This window comes from Typopeltis vanoorti, chromosome 12 (genome assembly GCF_054136105.1).
Source record: "Typopeltis vanoorti isolate ZY-2024b chromosome 12, IOZ_Tvanoo_1.0, whole genome shotgun sequence".
In the NCBI taxonomy this organism is placed as follows: domain Eukaryota; kingdom Metazoa; phylum Arthropoda; class Arachnida; order Uropygi; family Thelyphonidae; genus Typopeltis; species Typopeltis vanoorti.
In genome coordinates this window covers 132,476,673-132,498,133 of record NC_143560.1, presented here as the reverse complement: position 1 = coordinate 132,498,133, position 21,461 = coordinate 132,476,673, and the positions used below count along the sequence as shown (strand labels likewise).

At 39.0% G+C, this 21,461-nt stretch overlaps 1 protein-coding gene across 1 annotated transcript in view; it reads right to left on the bottom strand.

Moving 5' to 3' along the window:
* Positions 1–21,461, bottom strand: part of LOC150101230 (MAM and LDL-receptor class A domain-containing protein 2-like) — a 1,363,156-nt gene that overhangs the window by 2,243 nt on the left and 1,339,452 nt on the right. The window contains exon 50 of the mRNA XM_090402193.1: positions 14,741–14,770. Coding sequence (XP_090258319.1) covers positions 14,741–14,770 — 30 coding nt within the window. The remainder of the gene's footprint in view (positions 1–14,740; positions 14,771–21,461) is intronic.

Here is a 21,461-nt window from a genome sequence, read left to right as displayed (position 1 = left end):
TGTGCTAAAATGCAAGAAAACATAAAGAAAAAACACTGCAAATATAATACATGGTGGTACAAATTAAGTGAACATTGAATCCAATATTATTTCATAGCCAAATATAGAAACTACAAGAGTCTCGTGCCGAATATATAGAAACTAAAAGTTTCGGTGGATGCAAGCATAGGTAGTGCCTTATGGGAAATTTGTAGTAAAGGTGGAGCAAGATCCAGACCACTTTCCTTAGTATTTTCCATAAATGTAAAGCACAGCTTGCAGAGGTCAGCAACTTTTTTAATATGAAGAGCGCAATATAAATTTTGAAAATTACAGATGTAAATGACACAGGCATTTTTTCTTTCATTTCAGACTTAGAAATTCTATGATTAGTTGTTTTTAAAAAAAATGAGATTTCAAATTTTAACATTATTTTATTTACCTCGCTTTTATAACATACTTTTGTCACAATGAAAATACCATAAAAAATATAAAAAAAAAATGAACACAAAAAGAATATTCATGTTAACAATTATCATGTATCTGTCAGATCAGATGCAAGTGCATTGCTTTATCAATCATAATGGCAAATATATTTGTTTATTATGAAATAATAGTGTGGCTATTTCTAAAAAAAGTAATATAGAAAGACATTTCAAAACCATTCATGCCAATTGTAGTTTTAAGTTTAATAATTTAAATCAGGAGGAGTTGGCAACACAGCACCAGCAGTATTGCGCCTTTCCTACTATGGGTGGGAGTCACATAAAAAAAATGATTATGGAAAAATTATAATGTAAGTGGGAAATGGGATTGAGTGGCCAATGCAGATGACATAATTTATTTGAATAATGTTCCATTTTTGGGGTATTTCATCCTGGAGAAGCAAATTTCATCACTAGTGGGATGGAGAGAGTTCAAGGTTTAGAAGGGCATAAACAGAATGTGATTTGTTGGAAGTTTTTTTTTCCACTTGGTTAGACTATAATAAGTTTAGTTCAATCCTTTATCCAAGTGTAAGCAAACAAAGTTTGTCCTGAAGATACTTCAGTCTGAGGCAACTCGTGGTAAAGGTGGAACAAGCTCTCATCACTCCTTGCCAAAAGGTACACCTTTTGGCAACTCGTATAGGTAAATATGAGTTCTCCATTGCTTCTGCCTTAGTATCACCACTTCTGGGTCTGGCTCCCACCGATGAGACCTCAACACAGGTTGAAACCGGTCTGGGTAGTGGCCCTTCCCTTAATGCATAGCATTATACATGTCTGCAAGCAGATGTTATTATTATTATCCATGCCTCCATGGAGTCAAATTACTCATCGTGGGAGGTCGTTTTTAGGAACCACAAAGTTTAACATACCACTCCTTGAACCCATTGACTGTTCCCGCTCCAACCACTCTCTCAGGCAATGCATTTCAAGGTTCAACCACCCTCCATGCAAAGAAACCACTCCTCACCCTCTTGCTCACAGTTTCCTTTCTTAACTTCCAGGAATGGCCCCCTTGTCATTGCTCCTTCCCCCCATTCCACCAAGTGAAAGAACTTTCCAATGTCTACCCTGTAACTGACTCTTAACAGTTTAAAAGTTTCGATCATATCGCCTCTCCTTCTTCTATCCACCAAACTCTGCAGTCCACATTCCCTCAGTCGATCCTCATAACTCATATTGTACAGTCCTGAAACCATCTTTGTTATACACCACTGTACCCTTTCCACAGTCAATTTATCCCCTTCAAATACTGGAGACCAAATTTGAGAACAATAGTATAAGTGTCGTCTGATCAGGGTCTTACACAATGGAATGATAACTCTTTTATCTCTCTCTGCAGGTCAGCTTCCTTCTCAGTATTTCAGCAATTCTCTGAGTTATCCTCACCACCTTTGCAATATTCTCCCTGAATTTCAGTTTTCTATCAATCATCATCCCCAGATCTCGTCTCCCCTACCTCCTCCAATCGAGTATGCATCCTCCCATCGATGGATCCCAAACATCAAGACTTTACATTTTGCTGCACTGAACCGATACCCCCATTCATTTTCCAATCAGTCTAGTTTATTCAAATCCTCTTGCAGGGCTGCCACATCTGCACTATTACTGATAACCCTTCCCAGCTTCACATCATCCGTAAACAACTGAAGGTCCCCTTGCAATCCATTGACAATATCATTGATATAAAGGCTGAACAATACAGGTCCTAGTACTGAGCCGTGTGGAACCCCACTTGTAACCTTCTGATTCCTTGATATTGCCCCACCATACACAACTCTCTGATACCTATCAGTCAGCCAATCCTGAATCCATTTGACATTTAAACACATGTGCTGCAACTTAAAATATCAGCTTATGATGTGGCACCCTGTCAAACGGCTTTGCAAAATCCAAAAAAATGGCAATATATGCCTTTCCCTCATCAACTGCTCTTGTCACTTTATTATCAAAGGCAATCATATTCAGGACTGGCCATCTCGGGGGTGCAGTGGGTGCAATGCACTCGGGCCCCATGATCAAGTGGGCACAGTCGGTACACATTTGTGGAAATGTATTATATTTCGAATGTTTTTTTTTTTTTTTTTTTTTGTTTTCCTGTGCCAAAATCATTTGCAGGTAAGAGGTTTTACAATACGTTTATTTCGAATCCTTTAATTTTTACCTTTGAAAAATACTTTAGGGCCACAAAAGGTTTCTTGCACCTGGGCCCCTTTATAAAGAAGGCCGGCCCTGATCTTATTATTAAAGAAAGGGCACCCCTTAATAAATACATGTTGATTCTCACATATAAGATTATTTTCATCTGCCTAACGTTGTATATATTCCCTGACTAATTTATCCAAGACCTTAACAACTACTGATGACACACAAACAAGCCTATAATTAAACACTTCCAGTCTGCTGCCGCCCTTATGCAGCGGCACTATTTTACCTTTCTTCCATTCCCTGAGTACCTTTCCCGCAGCTAGACTTTTATTGAAAAGCCAGGTCAATGGAGTTGTCGGTTCTTTAGCACATTCTCTCAAAACCTGTGGTGAAATACCTAAATTCCAACAGTTTTACTAATATCCAGAGTACTCAGTATTTGGAACACATTCTCCTCTTGCACCTCTAAACCCTGAACCAGCCCTATCCCTGTAGTATTAAAACCTCCTCCAGGATGAAGTACTCCAATAAAGTGCTCATTGAACAACTCCACTATGTCCTCTCCATCACTCACTCTATTCCCATTTTTATCCTGTAATGTCATTCTTCCACAATCGTTTCTCCTCCTACTGGTTACATAGCTAAACAATTCCCTAGGATTTTCTTTGGATCTTAGTGCCAATCTCTTCTCATATTCCAGTTTTCCCTTCCTCACCATTCTGGTCACTCTTATGGCCTGAATCTTATATTCTTCGTGCATCTGCTCTCCACCCCTTTCCTTATATCTCTTCCATAATCTCTTTTTCAACTGCAGTTCCTGTTTGATATCATTTGTTATCCACTTTACGCCAAATTGCATCTGCTTCTTCACCCACAGCTTATTATTGCTGCTAACAAATAACCTTTCACAATTTCATGGGCACTAATGATATCCTGGCCTTGCAATTTTGCCCTCCATGGAACTGCCCCGAGTTGATACCTAAGGCTATTATAATCACCCGCCTTATAATTCCACATACGTTCTCTTTGCTTTGATGCACCTGCGTGGTGTTCAAGATAGGATGCGTGAGGAGTGTTTGCCAGGAGGAACAATAGAAAGGGTGGCTATGGCAATTAAGAGAGGTGAAAGGGTGGATGAGATGATTGTGATGGTAGGAACGAATGACTTGAGTGGTAATGTAAGTCGGGCAGCGAGAGATATGAGATTTTTGCTTGAGACTGCACGGAAGAAGACAGAGAGAAGAAAAATAGTGTGCGTGTTGCATAGGTATGATAATGATGAGCTGAGCAGAAGAGCGGTGATATTGAATGGCATAATAGTGATAATGTGTGACAAGAGAGGACTGGTATATGTGGATGCTTGGAGTGCGTTTGAGGAAAGAGAGGAATTGTATGCGAGAGACCATTTACATTTGAATGAGGAAGGACGTAGGCATCTGGAGAGATTGCTGTTCTGAACGAGTCAGTGTGTCCCAGGGAGGATGATAGCAGGGGTGGCCTCTTGTGGGAATGGATACTTGGGAGAAGGGAGACAATGTCAGGTAACACTGAGCCCAGTGGAGTCTAGAAGGGACAATGCTGGGTATAGAAACAATGGCATTTATATGCTTTATACTAATGCCAGGAGTATCCGGAATAAAGGAGAGGAATTAATGTCGCTGATAGCATCAGCCTGGCCAAAGATTATTGGGATCACTGAGACGTGGTTGACAGAAGAGGATATAACAACAGGAATAGAAGTCGCTGGGTATAGCATTTTTCGTCAGGATAGGAGGGGAAAGCGTGGTGATGGGGTACTGCTTATGATAAGTGATGACCTATGTTCTCTAAGAGTGGAGAATTTGGAAGGAAGTGAGACAAATGATTTTGAGAGCATATGGTGTGAGGTAGAGGTAGGCAAGACAGGATATTTAGTGGGGTGTTGCTACAGACCCAGGAGCACAGAGGATGGGGACCAGGAGATGTTTAGACAGCTAAGTTTGGCAAGTGCAAGAAGAATGATTGTTATGGGAGATTTTAACTTCAGTAGTATAAATTGGAGAGAGGAAGATGCATGTAGCAATAGGGGAATGGAATTTCTAGAATTCTTGAGGGACAAATGTCTTAGGCAACATGTAACAGAGGGAACATGAGGTTCAAAAGTTTTGGATTTGGTTACAGCATCAGAAGAGTTGATGTCTCTCCCACCAGTTGGAGAGAGTGACTATATGGTGTTGACTTGGAAAATGAATAGACATGCAGGAGTATCAATGAGACAGGAACTTATATGGAATTATAAGGCAGGTGATTATAATAGTCTTAGACGTCAACTTCGGGAAGTTTCATGGAGGCAGGAATTGGAAGGCCAGGATATCACTAGTGCGTGGGAAATTGTGAAAGAATATTTGTTATCTGCAATGGTAAGTTGTATACAACGAGTGAAGAAGAGGATGCAATTTGGAGTAAAGTGGATGACAAACAATATTAAACAGGAATTGCATGCGAAAAAGAGGCTATGGAAGAGATATAAGGAGACAGGTGAAGAGATGCATGAGGAATATAAGACACAGGCCAGAAGAATGACTAGTGTGGTAAGGAAAACGAAACTGGAATATGAGAGGAGATTGGCCTTAAGATCCAAAGAAAATCCTAGGGAATTTTTTAGCTATGTGGCCAGTAGGAGGAGAAATGACTGTGGAAGAATGATATTGTGGGATAAAAATGGGAATAGAGTGACTGATGCAGAGGACATAGTGGAATTGTTCAATGAACACTTTATTGGAGTATTTCATCCTAGAGGAGTCAGTTTTACTGCTAGAGGGATAGGACTGGTATGAGGTCTGGAGGTACAGGAGGAGAGTGCGTTTCAGATACTGAGTACTCTGGATGTCAGTAAAGCTGTGGGACTGGATTGTATTTCACCACGAGTTTTGAGAGAATGTGCTAGGGAATTGACAGTGCCTTTAACGTGGCTTTTCAATGAAAGTCTGTCTTTGGCAAAGGTGTCCAGGGAATGGAAGGAAGGTAAGATAGTGCCATTGCATAAGGGTGGTAACAGACTGGAAGTGTCTAATTATAGGCCAGTCTGTGTATCATCAGTAGTTGTTAAGATCTTGGAGAAAGTAGTGAGGGATCGTATACAGCATTGGGCAGATGAGGGTAATGTTATCTGTGAGAATCAACACAGATTTGTGAAAGCACGCTCTTGTTTTAGCAATATGCTAGCCTTTTATAATAAAGTTTCAAGAACATTAGAGGAGGGAAAGGCATATACTGCAATTTTCTTAGACTTGGCGAAGGCATTTGACAGGGTGCCACATGATAAGCTGATATTTAAGTTGCAGCACATGGGTCTGGATGTCAGATTGGTCAACTGGATTCAGGATTGGCTGTCTGATAGGTATCAGAGAGTTGTGTATGGTGGAGCAGTTTCCAGGAGGCAGAGGGTTACAAATGGGGTCCCACAGGGATCAGTACTAGGACCTATATTGTTTAACCTTTATATCAATGACATAGCCAGTGGATTGCAGGGGGATATTCAGTTGTTTGCGGATGATGCGAAGCTGGGAAGGATTATTAGTAATAGTGCAGATGTGGTAGCTCTGCAAGAGGATTTAAATAAGCTAGATAGATGGGCAAATGAATGGGGGTCTCAGTTTAATGCAGCAAAATGTAAGGTCTTGAGGTTTGGGAAACATCGATGGGATGCTGCATACTCTATGGGAGGAGTTATACTGGAGGAAGTAGGGGGGACAAGAGATCTGGGGCTGATGATTGATAGAAACCTGAAGTTTAGGGGACATATTGCAAAGGTGGTGAAGGTAACACAAAGGATTGCTGCAATAATGAGAAAAACGCTGACCTGCAGAGATAAAACAGTTATCATTCCGTTGTATAAGACCCTGATCAGACCACACTTGGACTATTGTTCTCAGATTTGGTCCCCAGGATTTGAAGGGGATAAATTAACTGTGGAAAGGATACAAAGACGGATGACAAAGATGGTTTCAGGACTGTACAAGGATAGTTATGAGGATCGGCTGAGAGAGTGTGGACTGCAAAGTTTGGTGGATAGAAGAAGGAGAGGTGATATGATTGAGACTTTTAAACTGTTGAGAGGTGGTTACAGGGTTGACACTGGGGAGTTCTTTCGCTTGGTTGAACAGTGGGAAGGAGTGATGACAAGAGGCCATCCCTGGAAGTTACGAATGGAAAATGTGAGCAAGAGGGTAAGGAGTGGTTTCTTTGTGTGGAGGGTGGTTGAGCTGTGGAATGCATTGCCTGATGGAGTGGTGGGAGCGAGAACGGTCAGTGAGTTTAAAGAGTGGTATGATAGACTTTGTGTTTCTCAGGGGGGGAGACTTCCCCTCGATGAGTCTTGACAGACTTTATGTCTTAGGAAGGACTTCCCTCGATGATTCTTTTGACTCCTTGGAGGCCTGAATAATAATAATAATATCTGTTCATCTTTCAAGTCAAAACCACATGGTCTCTCTCCAACTGGTGGGAGAGATGTCATCTCACTTATTATCAGCTCTTCGGATGCTATGACCAAATTCAAAACTTTTGAACGTCTTGTTCTCTCTATTACATGCTGCCGAAGACATTTGCCCCTCAAGAATTCCAGAAATTCTATCTTCTTCTTACTACTTGCATCTTCCTCTTCCCAGTTTATACTGCTGTGGTTAAAATCTCCCATAAGAATCATTCTTCTTGCATTTGCCAAGCTCAACTGCCTAAATATCTCCTGCTCCTCACCCTCGGTGCTCCTTGGCTTGTAGCAACACTACACTAAATACCTCTACCTCACACCATATACTTTCAAAACATTTAGTGTCACTGCCCTGTAAACCTCTATTCTGAGAGGACATAAGTCATCACTTATCATAAGCAGTACTTCACCACCACGTTTTCCCTTTCCTATCCTGCCGAAAAATGCTGTACCCTGCCACTTCAATTCCGGTTATTATATCATCCTCCATCAACCACATCTCAGTGATCCCAATAATCTTTTTCCAGATTGATGATATCAGCGCCACCAATTCATCTCCTTTATTTTGGATACTCCTGGCATTAGTATAGAGCATAAAAATGTCACTGCTTCTATACTTATCATTGTCCCCTCTCGATCCCCCCCCTGGGCTCAATGTTACCTGATGTCGTCCCCCTTCCCTCAAGAGGCCACCCCCTGCTACCATCCACCCTGGGAATTCTAGTTTCCCTGCATTGACACAAACAGCAATCCTTCCAGATGCCTTCGTCCTTCCTCATTCAAATGAAAGCAGTCTCTAGCATACAATTCCCTTCTGTCCTCAAACGCCCTCCAAGCATCCATGTATTCCAATCCTCTCTTCTCACACATTCTGGGTATTATGCGATTCAGTATTGCTGCTCTTCTGCTCAGCTTGTTACTATCATACCTCTGCAACACATGCACAATCTTCCCTCTCTGAGTTTTCTTTTGCACAGCTTCAAGCAAGAATCTCAGATCTCTTGCCGTCCGATTTACACTGCTTCCAATGGGAGATATTAAGACAAGGAGTGATGAGAGCTTGGTCCACCTTTGCCATGAGTTGTCTCAGTCCTGAAGATACTTCAGGTGCAAACTTTGTTTGCTTACACTTGGATAAAGGATTAAACTAAACTTATTATAGAATGTGATTTGAATACTCATTACTCTGGAAGTCAATAATGCAATGAAACTGGTTTGGTCAATGTGGATTTAGGTTTAGGGTTTTAGGCTGGTTTTCTCTGAGAGTGCAGAGATTATATTCATTATCATTCATACCCTCTATGGAGTCATCAGCCTCATTGTGGGAGGGCCATTCAACTGACAAATTATTTATTATTATTATTATTATCTGAGACCTCCAGGGAATAAGGATTCATTGAGGGAGGATATAAATCACCTGTTATATCCCCGTTTTTGTTGTTTTATCTTTAATTTGGCTTTTACTTTACCTTACCTTTTAACATTAAACTTTGTATCGCTTACTCTCAGACTTCAGTTGCCGACAAATTTGTATAGATTATAGACTGCGCCAGCCGGCAACTAAATTCTGATGCACTATCTAAGAATACTTAAAGAAAGTTGTAGGGATCGAGATGTATGCAGTCGTGGTCCCTATTCTCATATCACTATTGGTTTCCCCTTTAAATGCAAGGTACGAAATTTTCCAAACGGTAATTCAAATCCACAGAAGATATGACAAACTCAATTGATTATGTAAAAAGAAACACATTTATTATTTCACAAAGACAAGCATACATGTTATTTAAATTCTTAACCTTAAAAGACTCTGGGTTCCCCTTACTTAATTAAACACATTTAAACTTCTGCACTATGATCTCTTACTGGGCATAAATTCCTCACTTCTGTACATATATCTATTCTCAGACTCTCACAATTAAGTTACCTGATAATATCATACATGAAACATTACATATAAACACTAGACAATTCAATAAATCTGACTGCAATTCTCTAGGACAATAGTACTTATTTCTACTTAATTCTCTCCCCCAAAATATCTGTTAACACTTAACTACTTTCTGAACATATGACATTACTTTTCTTAATTCACTTAAACAGTCCGGAGCTCGGCCTCCTGTCTCGGCTGGGGCCTAATATGTTTTCTTCTTAACAGTAGACACAAGTGTCCAAATTGCAGACTGTTCTTATGGCACAACACGTAAATGGCGCGTGTTCTTAATTTCTGTTTCTTTACTCCACGGATACGTTAATCCTACATTAATATAAGAAAATCTTCGCTTACCATTCTTGCTTTGACTAGGTATTCTGATCTGTTCACTGTACCTCCTCTGATGGCGGGCTTCATTGTTCCTTTGTTCTACACGAACCGAAAGCACCCATACATAGATTTGTATGCTGATGTAGATTTCATCAGCGGTTCTTTCTCCTAATGTGTTTGAACACATTGTAGTTGCAGCTTTGACCAATGTAACATGCATAGCAAGGGGAGATTCTTGCTACACGTGGCGGCAAGCCCTACATCTCTCCTATGGGAAACTAGGCACCGACGTAACTCGGAGACGAGACACAAGCGATCCGAGATAAGAGTAAAGAGAGCGATTCGAACTCCCGCTGAAACTTTTATACTTCAAAGCAGCTCCCTCACTCAGCGGTGTCGTCACGCATACGGCGGCAGCCAATTGGACGCCGTGGCTATGAACTGTCTTCACATGTCTTAAAACTTGTACTTAGCTTATACATATTTACTTGTTAATATTACATAACTTTCTACTTTAATTCATTCACAATTACTATCTTAATAAACTTATGGGCTATCTTAACAATGTTTAGAATTTACACATCTGGTTATTTACATTTTCCTGGGACATTATTTGGTACATTTCCCATCAGGAGGCATAAGCATGTCCTTATCCCTTCCTTCTGAGGTAATGTAATGTTGGGTGGGAAAAAGGGATGACTCATCACTTTTTCTGATACAACACACCCAAACCAGCTATCATACATTCCCTTAAATTCATTCACTAGATGCACTCACTACCCTTAAGGGCAAATTATTCCACTCACTCACTGGTCTCTGGGAGAAAAACCCAGCTCTTACCAATTTCTTGACTGAAAATAAATTTAACTTCCATGGATGCCTCAAGTTCTCTCCTCACCTTCCACATATATAACAAAAAATTTCATCAGTTGATATCCTATAACACCCATTCAAAAGTTTATAGACTTCTATCATATCACCCCTCTTTCTCTTATTAACCAGAGTCTGTAATCTACATACTTGCAATCACTCCTCATAATTTGAATCCCATAATCTGGATATAATCTTTGTAACTCTTCTTTGCACCCTTTTCACAGCTTCTTTGTCCTCTTGGAACCCAGGAGATCAAATCTGCACAAAATAATCCAGGTGTGGTTTTATCAAAGCCTTATAAAGAAGCAAAATGACTTCCTTATCCTCTGAGTTGTATTTGCAACTTTTGCTATGTGATTTTGAACTTCAAATTCCTATCCACCAATATACAAAGATCCCTTGCCTCTTCAGTTTCTTGTAATATAACCCTGCTAATATAATATGCTTGCTGGAACTCTAATCGTGCCAAAGTGCATAACTTTACACTTATTAACATTAAACTGATAGCCATTTTCATTGCCCAAATTTCCAGTCTATTCGAATCATTTTATAATTGCTGAATATCAGTAGCATTGCTGATTGCCCTTCCTATCTTCGCATCATCATCAAACAATTTCACATCTGATGTTAGATCCTTTCTGATGTCATTAATGTATAGATTAAACAATGATAATCCAAGAACTGAACTCTGAAGTACACCACTGGTCACCTTAAATCTGACAGATTCACACCCACTGTATACCACTTTTTGATATCTGTCTGTCAACCATCCCCTGATCCAAGGCAAGAGTTTGTATTCCAATCCCATATTTTCCAGTTAATGCAACAGCTTTTCATGTGGTATTCTATCAAATGCCTTAGAAAAATCCAACATTATCATAGTGTATCCATTCCCTTTATCCAACTCAGCCATAACATAGTTATAAAATATGAGCAACTATGTGTTAAGGGAAGGGTCACTACCCAGACCAGTTTCAACATTTACTGAGGTCTTGTCAGCAGGAGCCAGAGGTGGTGATATTAAGATGGAAATAATGGAGAAGTCATATTTACCTATATGAGTTGCCAAAAGGTGTCTCACCTTATTATTAAATTACTCTGGATTAGAGAGAAAGATGTTGGAAGTTTTTTCCATTTGGTTAGACTATAATAAATTTAGTTTAATCCTTTATCCAAGTGTAAGAAAACAAAGTTTGCACCTCTCCATTCATCAAATATGAATTCTCCATTACTTCCAGTATCCTTAGTATCACCACCTATGGGTCTGGCTCCCACTGACGAGACCTCAATAAAGGTCGAAACCGGTCTGGGTGGTGGCCCTTCCCTTATTGCATAGCATTATACATGTCTGCAAGGAGATGTGCTTTGCATTATGGGAGATACTAAGACAAGTGATAAGAGCTTAGTCCACCTTTACCACGAGTTGCTCAATCCTGAAGATACTTCAGGTGCAAACTTTGCTTACATTTTTGGATAAAGGATTAAACTAAATTTATTATTGTCATCTGATATCATTAGTAGCACTCCTCCTCCTCTCCTGTTATTCCTAAAAATAGTATACCTATTACACTCAATCCATTATATTTCTGTGCTCCAAAATGCAATACTTTGTGCTTAATAATATTAAAATAACATTAATATTAATAATATTTAAACCTCACTCATTTATCCATGCTGCAAGTCTGGGCCATCCCTGGCAGTTACAAAAAAGAAGCTGTGAGCAAGAGGGTGAGGAGTGGTTTCTTTGCATGGAGGGTGGTTAAACCCTGGAATGATTTGCCTGATAGAGTGGTGAGAGCAAGTAAATGAGTTTAAGGAGTGGTACGATAGACTTTGTGTTTCCTAGGAAGGCCCTCCCACGATGAATCTCTTGACTCCATGGAGGCCTGAATAATAATAATAATAAAGTTTATTCAGACTTTCTTATTCTATTCAAATATTTGTTTAAAAGTTGTATTTTTAATTTTTCCTGAAGTTACCCGGATATAGGGAATAATATGATAATAATGTCCTCAATATCAGTGATTATAATTGCACCAATTCTCAGAGAAAGACATTAAAAAGGCTTCTAAAGTAGTGGAGAGGATGAAATGTATTTAGGAAGTAGGTTAGATTGATCACCAGCGATGAGTCCTTGGACTTCCTGGGGTGTCACGTAATAATAATAATAATAATTTAATCTTCAATTCCACTCATTTCAAATCTTTAATCCAAAATTTAATTTTAAACAATAATGACATCATGGTGAGCTTTGATGTCAACTCTTTACTTACAAATATCTCCCTTTCTGATATTTTAAATTTACTGAAAAATATCCTTCCTGACATTATTGGAATCTTTAATTTTGTCATCCATATTGGTTACTTCCCTTGGAAGTATAGCTTATAAAAACAAATAGCCAGCTCATCCATGGGTTCAACCTTCTCCCCTCCTCTGGCTAATTTCTATATGGAGCATTTTGAAAAACAGGCTCCTGATACTGACATTCTCAAACCTTCTCTTTGGCTAAGATATACTGATGATGTGTTCTCTATTTGGCTGCATAGCACAGACACATTATTTGAGGATTGTGGACAGTCAGTATCCATAATTTATTCTTCCTTTGGAAAAAATATCTTGGATATTGTCAAATTCCACTCCATTTAGTGTACTTGATATATTAATTGTTTTATCTTCTTGAGGGGAAGCAAAGGTATCCATTGCTATTTGTTGACAGCAATCTAATGAAGGGTCTGTAGGTATGTCTTCAATCCTTTTTTTGATAAGTGGATTTTCATATGGTAGGCATACCATTTTTGGCATGTCTTCAGGAGTGAGCCCATAATGAGTTTTCTGTTTCTTTTCTTCAAAGCAGATAGCGAGCAAGTCATTTAAGTGATGTTGTAGTTGTTTGAAGGCACGACTGGCATACATGTCAATGTCCTCAGTGCCACTTTCTTTATAGTTGCCTTCTCAGCATAAGAGGTTTAACAGATGTTGTTGTTACTGTTTTGGTATATTGCCTCTTTGCTTCCTGTTATGTAATACATTGCTCTGTAATACATTGGCCTGCTTGGGAATATGCTGGGTGGTGTTCCTCACAGTTAGAGCATTTTTATGTTTTGCTCTTACAGTCTTTGTTCCCATGTTCTTTACTCCACACTGGGCACAGATGGCAGAGCCACGAGGCTATCATTCTCTTTCATTCAAGCCATCTAATAAAGATAACTTGAATGAAAGAGTAAAGAGTAAAAGCCAGATAATGGCCATATTTCTGATGAATAATGCACCATAAGGGGTTTGGATTATAGAGCCATACTGGACAGTTGAGATATCCTGCTTTCACAGATGTTAGTTATGTTTTTTGAAGATTAAGATAATGTTTCTGGTAGGATGCCCATCCCTACATCATCACATACAGATGCTCATCCCTACATCACATATGGATTCTTCTTATGGCTGTCACTTCTTGGTATTTGAGTTTAGAGCATACCACTTCATTAGAGACATCAAGGACGTACCACTCTGATATTATGCATCTAGAAAAGTTTCAAGTTTTGTGGTGGGATAATTGTAATTGGTATTCACCTACAGATGTTATATGGAGTAATTTTACTGATTGTGCTGGTGTAGCTGCTTCAAATAAGGATACCTTTTGAATGCAGTTTCTATTCAGATTTTGAAGATCCTGCAGACCCTTCTTAATGAAGAAGGGAGATATTTTTCCACGTGTACTTTCTTCTGTGGAGTGTAGCATCATGAAAAGCAGTGCATGTGTTGCAGCTTCTGATGTTTTTTCTTTCTTTCTTTTTTTTTCTTTCTGATTTTGGTTTTCTGTTGATGATTCTGTAGTTTTTAAACCTAGTTGGAACTTGTTGAAGCACCTGATAAACAAGAGGATGAAATATTATTCATTCTCAGGAGGAGTTTGATGCAGTGCCAGAGCTCTACATCTACCACAGAGCCACACATGGATTCCTACCTTCTGACAAGCAGTAGCCCTATCATTCCACTAAGGAGTGGAATGGTAGGGCTACCCTTGATGCTATACGGACACCATAGCAAGTCTTGGACCCTGTCCCCAGACCATTGGGAAGGAGATACATTGCAGCACCCTTGCAGACAAGCCCACTGGTCGACTTTTCTTGGACGGGTCATTTAAGACCACCTGTCTTGCCAAAGTAGTGCAAGAGACCAGGATCCTCCCTTTCAGGATATCCATGGGTTGCACTGTATGGCAAACAATGCAGCAAGGCATTGGATCATAGTGATGGTGGTCTTTGAGGCAGAATAGTAATAAAGACTCAGGAGAAGTAGAACAAAGAATATGGGGAAAAAATCAGTGGAAAAAGAATAAGAACAAAGTGGAGTCAGTACCATCATCGAGACATCACCTTCACCACGAGTAGGTGCCTCACATGGAGGGGAAGTAAATTATTGAATTTCGCTAATCTTGTATTACAGTCTATAGTATAGTAGCCAGATAATTGGTAATCAGGCTGAACTTTAATTTTATTAAAATACAGTAATATAATACTTTACCTCTGTTTTGTCGCTGTTTTGGTGAATAAACTGCAATGAAAAAAAAAAGTTCTTAATTTTTTTTATTATCCTAGAAAATATATTACAAGATACTCTAGAGTAATATGTAGATACTCTGGAATTGTATTAACTACTTTTTTTTTTATAACTGCTATGTCTGTCAGAGCCTCTGTAGCTCAGTCAGTATAGACAAAGTCCTTTAGTTGGAACGACTTAGGTTCGATTCTTGTCCATGTTGTGAGGAACTTTTATCTGGTCTCTTTTGAACTAAAGGTGAGTTAACTGGTCTCATATGGAGGTGGAGGTTTTTTCAGGTTTTTCATCCCTCAAAAAGGCAAATTGGTCTCGTGAGCACACATGGCTACAATCATAAATATTTATGGCAAGGAAGGCAACAGGAAACCACCCTGCTTTGTAACTATCTCCCTAGTAATAGCTGCAACCCTCTCAAAGAGAGGAAGCCACAGGATTAGGATTATTATTGTCTGTCGGTAAGGTTGTTCCTGGTTAGTGTAATGTTTGGAATGAGCAATGAGCAGGGAGAGTGACTTTGGAGGGGGGGAACCTTCAACCTCTGTGTAAGACCAGATAATTTACCTTCCAATGCAAAGTACTTTAAATCTTTTCTGCATTTTAGACAGAATTTGATGAGACCAGATCTTTTGAACCAAAAGATTATTCCTAAAACTGACTGCAGTATACGGGCACTAGTATAAACTATATAAAAGCAATAATATTTATATAGATTTAGCTGCTTACCTGATTTATGCTCGTGCATAGACCTGCACTTCAAAGTGCAGGTCTATGCACTTACACAGTAAACCAAAATCCCTATGGAATAGGTTGGTTAATCCAGGAGTGTCATATGTCTGTAGGTGTGTGTGTGTGTGTGTGTGTTCACGGGGCCTGTTCTGAGGAATGAAAAACTCTCTAGCTAACTCACCTTTAATCGAAAGAGACCAGATAAAGGTTCCTCACGTTGTGAATGGGAATTGAACTCAGGTCTTTCTGACCAAAGGGCTTCATCTATACTGACTGAGTTATGGAGGATCATTTATATAGATATATAAACATTATTTGATATTCAGATATATAAATATACTAGATAATATAATGGTGGGTCAACAGAAATCTGCTAGAAGACAAGATGTCCATATTGGGTCAACTGCTGCATTGATTGGCCAAGTAAAATATTAATATCTCCACTTACCAACCAAGCAGCTGTCATTTCATATGAAAAAGTGATATGGATACTTATGAATGTCTTTAGGTTAGTTTGTGGTTTAATGGCGCAAGAAAGGTCATACAGCAGCACAGGTGGTATAAAATAAATAGTTAAGTAAGTAATATGTTATGTGCAAGAAAACAAATTTAAACAAAACTGAGCAATATCTTTCTCTAAATAAATTCCATTTATGATCAGATTTGTGATTATTATTATTATTATCATAAGACCCTGATGGAGTCAAGGGACCTGAAACACGCATTGTAAGAGGTCCCTTTGTCATACACACAGCTCATCATACCGTGCCTTTAAATACATTTAAATACTCTGCAGACACTGCACTCTCAGGCAATGCAAAAAACTTACTTCTCACTCCCTTTGCTGACAATCTACTAACACAGCTTCCAGAGATGACCCCCTTGCTCTCCCCAATCTCCCACCATTTTATGAAACCCTCTTCAATGTTAATCCTATAATAGCCTCTTACCAAATTGTACATTTCTACAGTATATCACCTCTCTTCCTCCTTTCCACTAGACTCTGGAAATTGCATCGTTTCAACTGTTTTTCATATTCAATATTCCAGAGATCAGAAACTATTTTGGTCAATTGCCTCTGGACACTCTTCATCCTTTTGAAAACTAGGTGACCAAATCTGTGCACAGTAGATCCCGTAGTCTAATCAGAGACTTATACAATGGAATCAGAATCTCCTTACTTCTACAAGTCAGTGTAATCTGTATCTTTACCAAAATTTGATGTGTCCTCTAAATTTTAGATAATTTTCTACCATCACCCCAAGATCTCTTATTTCCTCCACATCTAACAATATATCCCCACCAAGCATAAATTCTATATTTCATCTTTGTTTCTCAAATTTTAAAACCTTACATTTTGCAACATTGAACGGGCATCTCCATTCCTGTGCCCATTCACTCAATCTATTCAAATCTTGCAAGGCAACAACATCTGCTCCCCTCCTCATAGTTTGTTTCAATTTTGCATAATCTGCAAACAACTAAATATCTCCATCCAAATCTTCCCCAGTATCATTAACATACAGGTTAAACAGCAATGTTTAAACATACCCTTGAGGCACTACTACTGACTTTCCTCTTCTGGGATATAGCTTCCACATATGCAACTTGCAGATAGGTATTATCAGCATGATTACCATAGAATCACACAGATGTGTAATTCTGTGCTAATCTATCAAAAGCCTTTGCCAAATCTGAGTGTATTACTGTGCATCCATCTCCCCAATGTATCTCCCCATCCATCTCCCCGTGTCCAATGAAGCCATCACCTTATTGTAATAAGTAGAATACCAAAACATTACCACATCACTCTCCTTGCCTGTTCTTTGTAATCCTCATGGAAATTATTATTACCACTCCTCTTATGTTGCTTCCATAATGCCTTTTTTCTCTGTATCGCATGCTTAATCTCTCCATTCATCTATTTCACACCTACCTCATTTAACCTTCTGACCCTTGGAATACATTTAGACATTGCTTCTACTAGACAGTTTTTAAATATCATCCAAGCTGCATTGATCTGAATATGATATGAATTTCTTAGCTGGCACAATGAAAAGCTGCATGACAGAGTGCAAACCTATCATGAAGGAATATTATTCTTTCATGGCAGGTAATGTTGTCAATTCATGTCATTAGCTTGCATAATTTAATTTACATTCATATGAAATAAGCAAATGATGTTTGTTTGTTTTTAGGGGTTTCATGGCATAAGGAAAACTATGGTCATACTGCACCAGTAAAGATCAGAGCAGTATAAAAAGGGAATATAAATTGATAAAAAGGCATAAAGATATATATATATACATATGTGAGCATTTATAAAAAGGTAAGTGTTAAAAGATATACAGAAAAAAAGTGTGAAAAGGTAGGAAAAATGCAAGTGAATAAATGTCTATAAAAACAAATGTAATAAACTTTCTTAGAATGTAGATAAAAAACAAGAAGGTATTAAAAGCCAAAGTACACAAAACAACATTGTATAAATAAAAGTAATGCAAATGTCTGTATATGGTGAATAATATTAACTTTCTGTAAAAAATTAAAAACAAGAGACACACTTGGTGAGTCAGATGAAATCTGACTGCGTGTGTGTATGTGTATAAGGCTCAGAGAGAGATTATGTATATGGCTCAACAGTGACCATACTCATTGATGAAATGAGAGCAGTCCATTAAAATGTGGAATGACTATTAGTCCAGCACCACAGAACTCATACACAGGCATGCCATCACCTCTCAATGGGAAGGAGTGTGTGATATGACTAAGACTAATGTTGGAGCTGAGCAAGAACAACTACATCTTTATAGACCCTGGGTAGACTAGACTGTGACAATTTAATTGGAGGCTTGATTAAATAGATTTTATTATTAGTGCCTCTATTCCATGATGACTGCCACTGAGGTAAAATATTTCATGTTATGATCAAAAAGTACAAAAGCTTAGCCTGTTTCTTTTGTTGTTCTTTCAAAATTAAAAAATAAGGAGGATAGGAAACTGTTGCTCAGATCCTGGCAAAGTTTTCTCCCAAAGTGTCTGCAATAACTTGGGATCAGCAACAATACATCCATTATGTTCCAGGATAGATGGTGTGTATTCTGTATCTACCTTTCATCTTCAAGATTTTATCCTAGACAGTTTTTGTACTGGTCATTTGATTCATCAATGATGTAAATATAATCCAGGATTGTTTTTGACTCTGACATCTCATGTAACATGCTTTGCCCTGAGTGCAATTAAATGCTAGTAAGCCTGTTGTGGTAGGATATCTAAGAAATATATCTCATGCTCTATCTTGATCTTTTTTGGCTGCTTGGCACTCAGTTTCACCAAGGCTTTGAATATAGTAGAAATTGGAATGATGTTTTTGGAATTGCTGCAGGGGTTGCATGGACAATACAATCTGTGACATACTTATTATTATTATCTCAAGACCCCATGGAGTCAAAGAATCATCTAGGAGGTCCTTTTGTCATACACACAGCTCATCATACTGAACCTTAAACACACTGAAATTCTTTTTTGAGCAAGGCAGACACCACACTCTCAGGCAAGGCATTCCAATCATTCACAACTCTGCATGCAAAAATTCTGTTTCTCACTCCTCTCCTAATACAGCTTTCAGGGATGACCTCTGGTTCTCCCCTGATCTCCCAATGTATTCTGTAAAACCTCTCCAAATTGATCCTATAACAACCTCTTACTAACTTGTAGATCTCTATCATATCACCCCTCTTACTCCTATTGCTAGGCTCTGTAAATTGCATCTTCCCAACCTTTCCTCATATTCGACATTCCAAAGATCAGAATCAACTGACTAATACCTTAGTCAGTTGCTTCTGGACACTTTCCAACATCTCTTCATCCTTTTGAAAACCAGTTGATCAAATCTCTGCACAGTAATCCATGTGTGATCTGATCAAAGCCCTGTACAATGGAACAAGAATCTCTTTAGACTATAAGTCAGTGTCCTCCACATCATTCCCAGAATTCTTTGTATCATCCTCACAATTTTGGCAGTGTCCCCTAAATTTCAGGTCCTTATCCACTATCACCCCAAGATCTCTTATTTCCTCCACCTCCAACAATATATCCCCACCAAGCATAAATTCTGCATCCCATCTTTGTTTCCCAAATTTTAAAACCTTTCATTTTGCAACATTGAACCAGCAGCCCCATTTCTGTGCCTATTCACTCAATTTATTCAAGTCTTCTTGTTAGGCCACAACATTTTCTCTACTCTTCATAGTGTTTTTTATTTATTTTTTATTATTTATTTATTTTTTTTATGTTGGGCCCATATTTTGGCTGGTCAACCTACAGTACATTAGTACTGTATATGAGTAGTGGGTTGGGAAAGGAGAAAATTGTTTCATTTGATTTAAAATCCTGTATGTTGTATTCCTTGGGAAATATGTCAGGGGGAAGACTGTTCCACAGTACCGCAGTAGCAGGGATGAAGGAGGAGAAAAAGAAACTTGTTGTGTTGGTTTCAAGGTATACTGTGAAAGGATGTTGGGTGGCAGCTGTACTTGTTCCAATGGGCTTATTACAGAGTGGAGGAATTATTGATGCTGTTTCAGATGAACATTTCTCATGGAAATATTTATAGAATTGCAGAGACGAAACGTCTATATGAAAGTGAGCGGTGTGAGTTAGTAAGTCATTTAGCAGTCTAATTGCTCTCCTCTGTATTGAGTCAAGCATTATAGGAGCCCCCACTCCAAATGCGAGAGCAGTATTTGATAGCTGGGTGGATTTGTGATTTGTATTAGAATTAACAGCTGTTTTGAGGTGAAGTAACATCTTGAGCGAAAGAGAAAACCTAGTTTTTTGGAAGCTGAGGATGCAATGGTTGTGATGAGTTTAGTGATGAGTTGTCAGGAGAGGCTTGATGTCAGGGTAATTCTGAGAAGAAAAATCTCATCTTGTCTGGGAATTTGAGTGTTATTGAAAATAATACTAGGGGGGGGGGAGGATGGTTCTTTTTTTTGTGAGAAATAAGACAGAACTAAGTTTTACTAGCGTTGCAGTTGGCGAGGTGAACTGAGCCCCATTGGAGGATGGCTTAGAGGTCAGAATTAAGGGCAGTTGTGGTTGATGCTCTGAGGGTTGAAGTGAGTTATGTAGAGTAGGGTTTGTCAAATGAAAGGGAGGAGTGCAATGTGCTGTCGTCAGCAAAACTGTGTATTGGGTTTGGAAGTCAACTGAAGTAGATCATTGATATATAGAAGGAAGAAGGTCGGTGAGAGAACTGAACCTTGTGGGACCCCAGCATAAGTTGGATGGTGAGAGGATAGGGAGCCGTCTACCATCACACATAGTATGCGTCCAGACAGGAAGCTAGCAATCCATCTGCAGAAGCCCTGAGACAGTCCAAATGATGGGAGTTTTCTTAGTAAGCCTTTGTGCCAAACCTGCCAAAGGCTTTAGAGATATCAAGTGCAACTACTTGGGATTCGACAAATTTCTCCATGGCATTTATCCAGCGATGGGTGATGTATGAGAGTAGATTCCTGTTGATTGACATCGAGGGAATCCGTACTGGTGGTCACTTAATAGCTGGGTTTTTTCAAGGTAGAGTAAGAGTTGATGGTTTTCTCCATCACTTTGGATAGGGAAGTGAGTGAGCTAGGGTGGTAGTTAGATGACAGTGGCTTGTCACCCTTTTTAGGAATAGGTTGAATATAGACCAGTTTCCAGGCTTTGGGACATATACCAGTGGAGTAAGAGAGTATGTACAGACGGCATAGGATAGGAGTGAGTTCTGGTGCACAGACCTTCAGGACAACTGGAGGAATGCCATCAGGGCCAGGAGACTTTTTTGTGTCTAATTTATACAACAGGTTTATATAATCTTTTAGCAAAAGGATACAGGGGGCATTGTATGTTAGGCAGTTGGAATGATTGGAGGGCATTTGTCAGTTATGTGTGCATTGGAGGCAAAGTGTGAAACTAG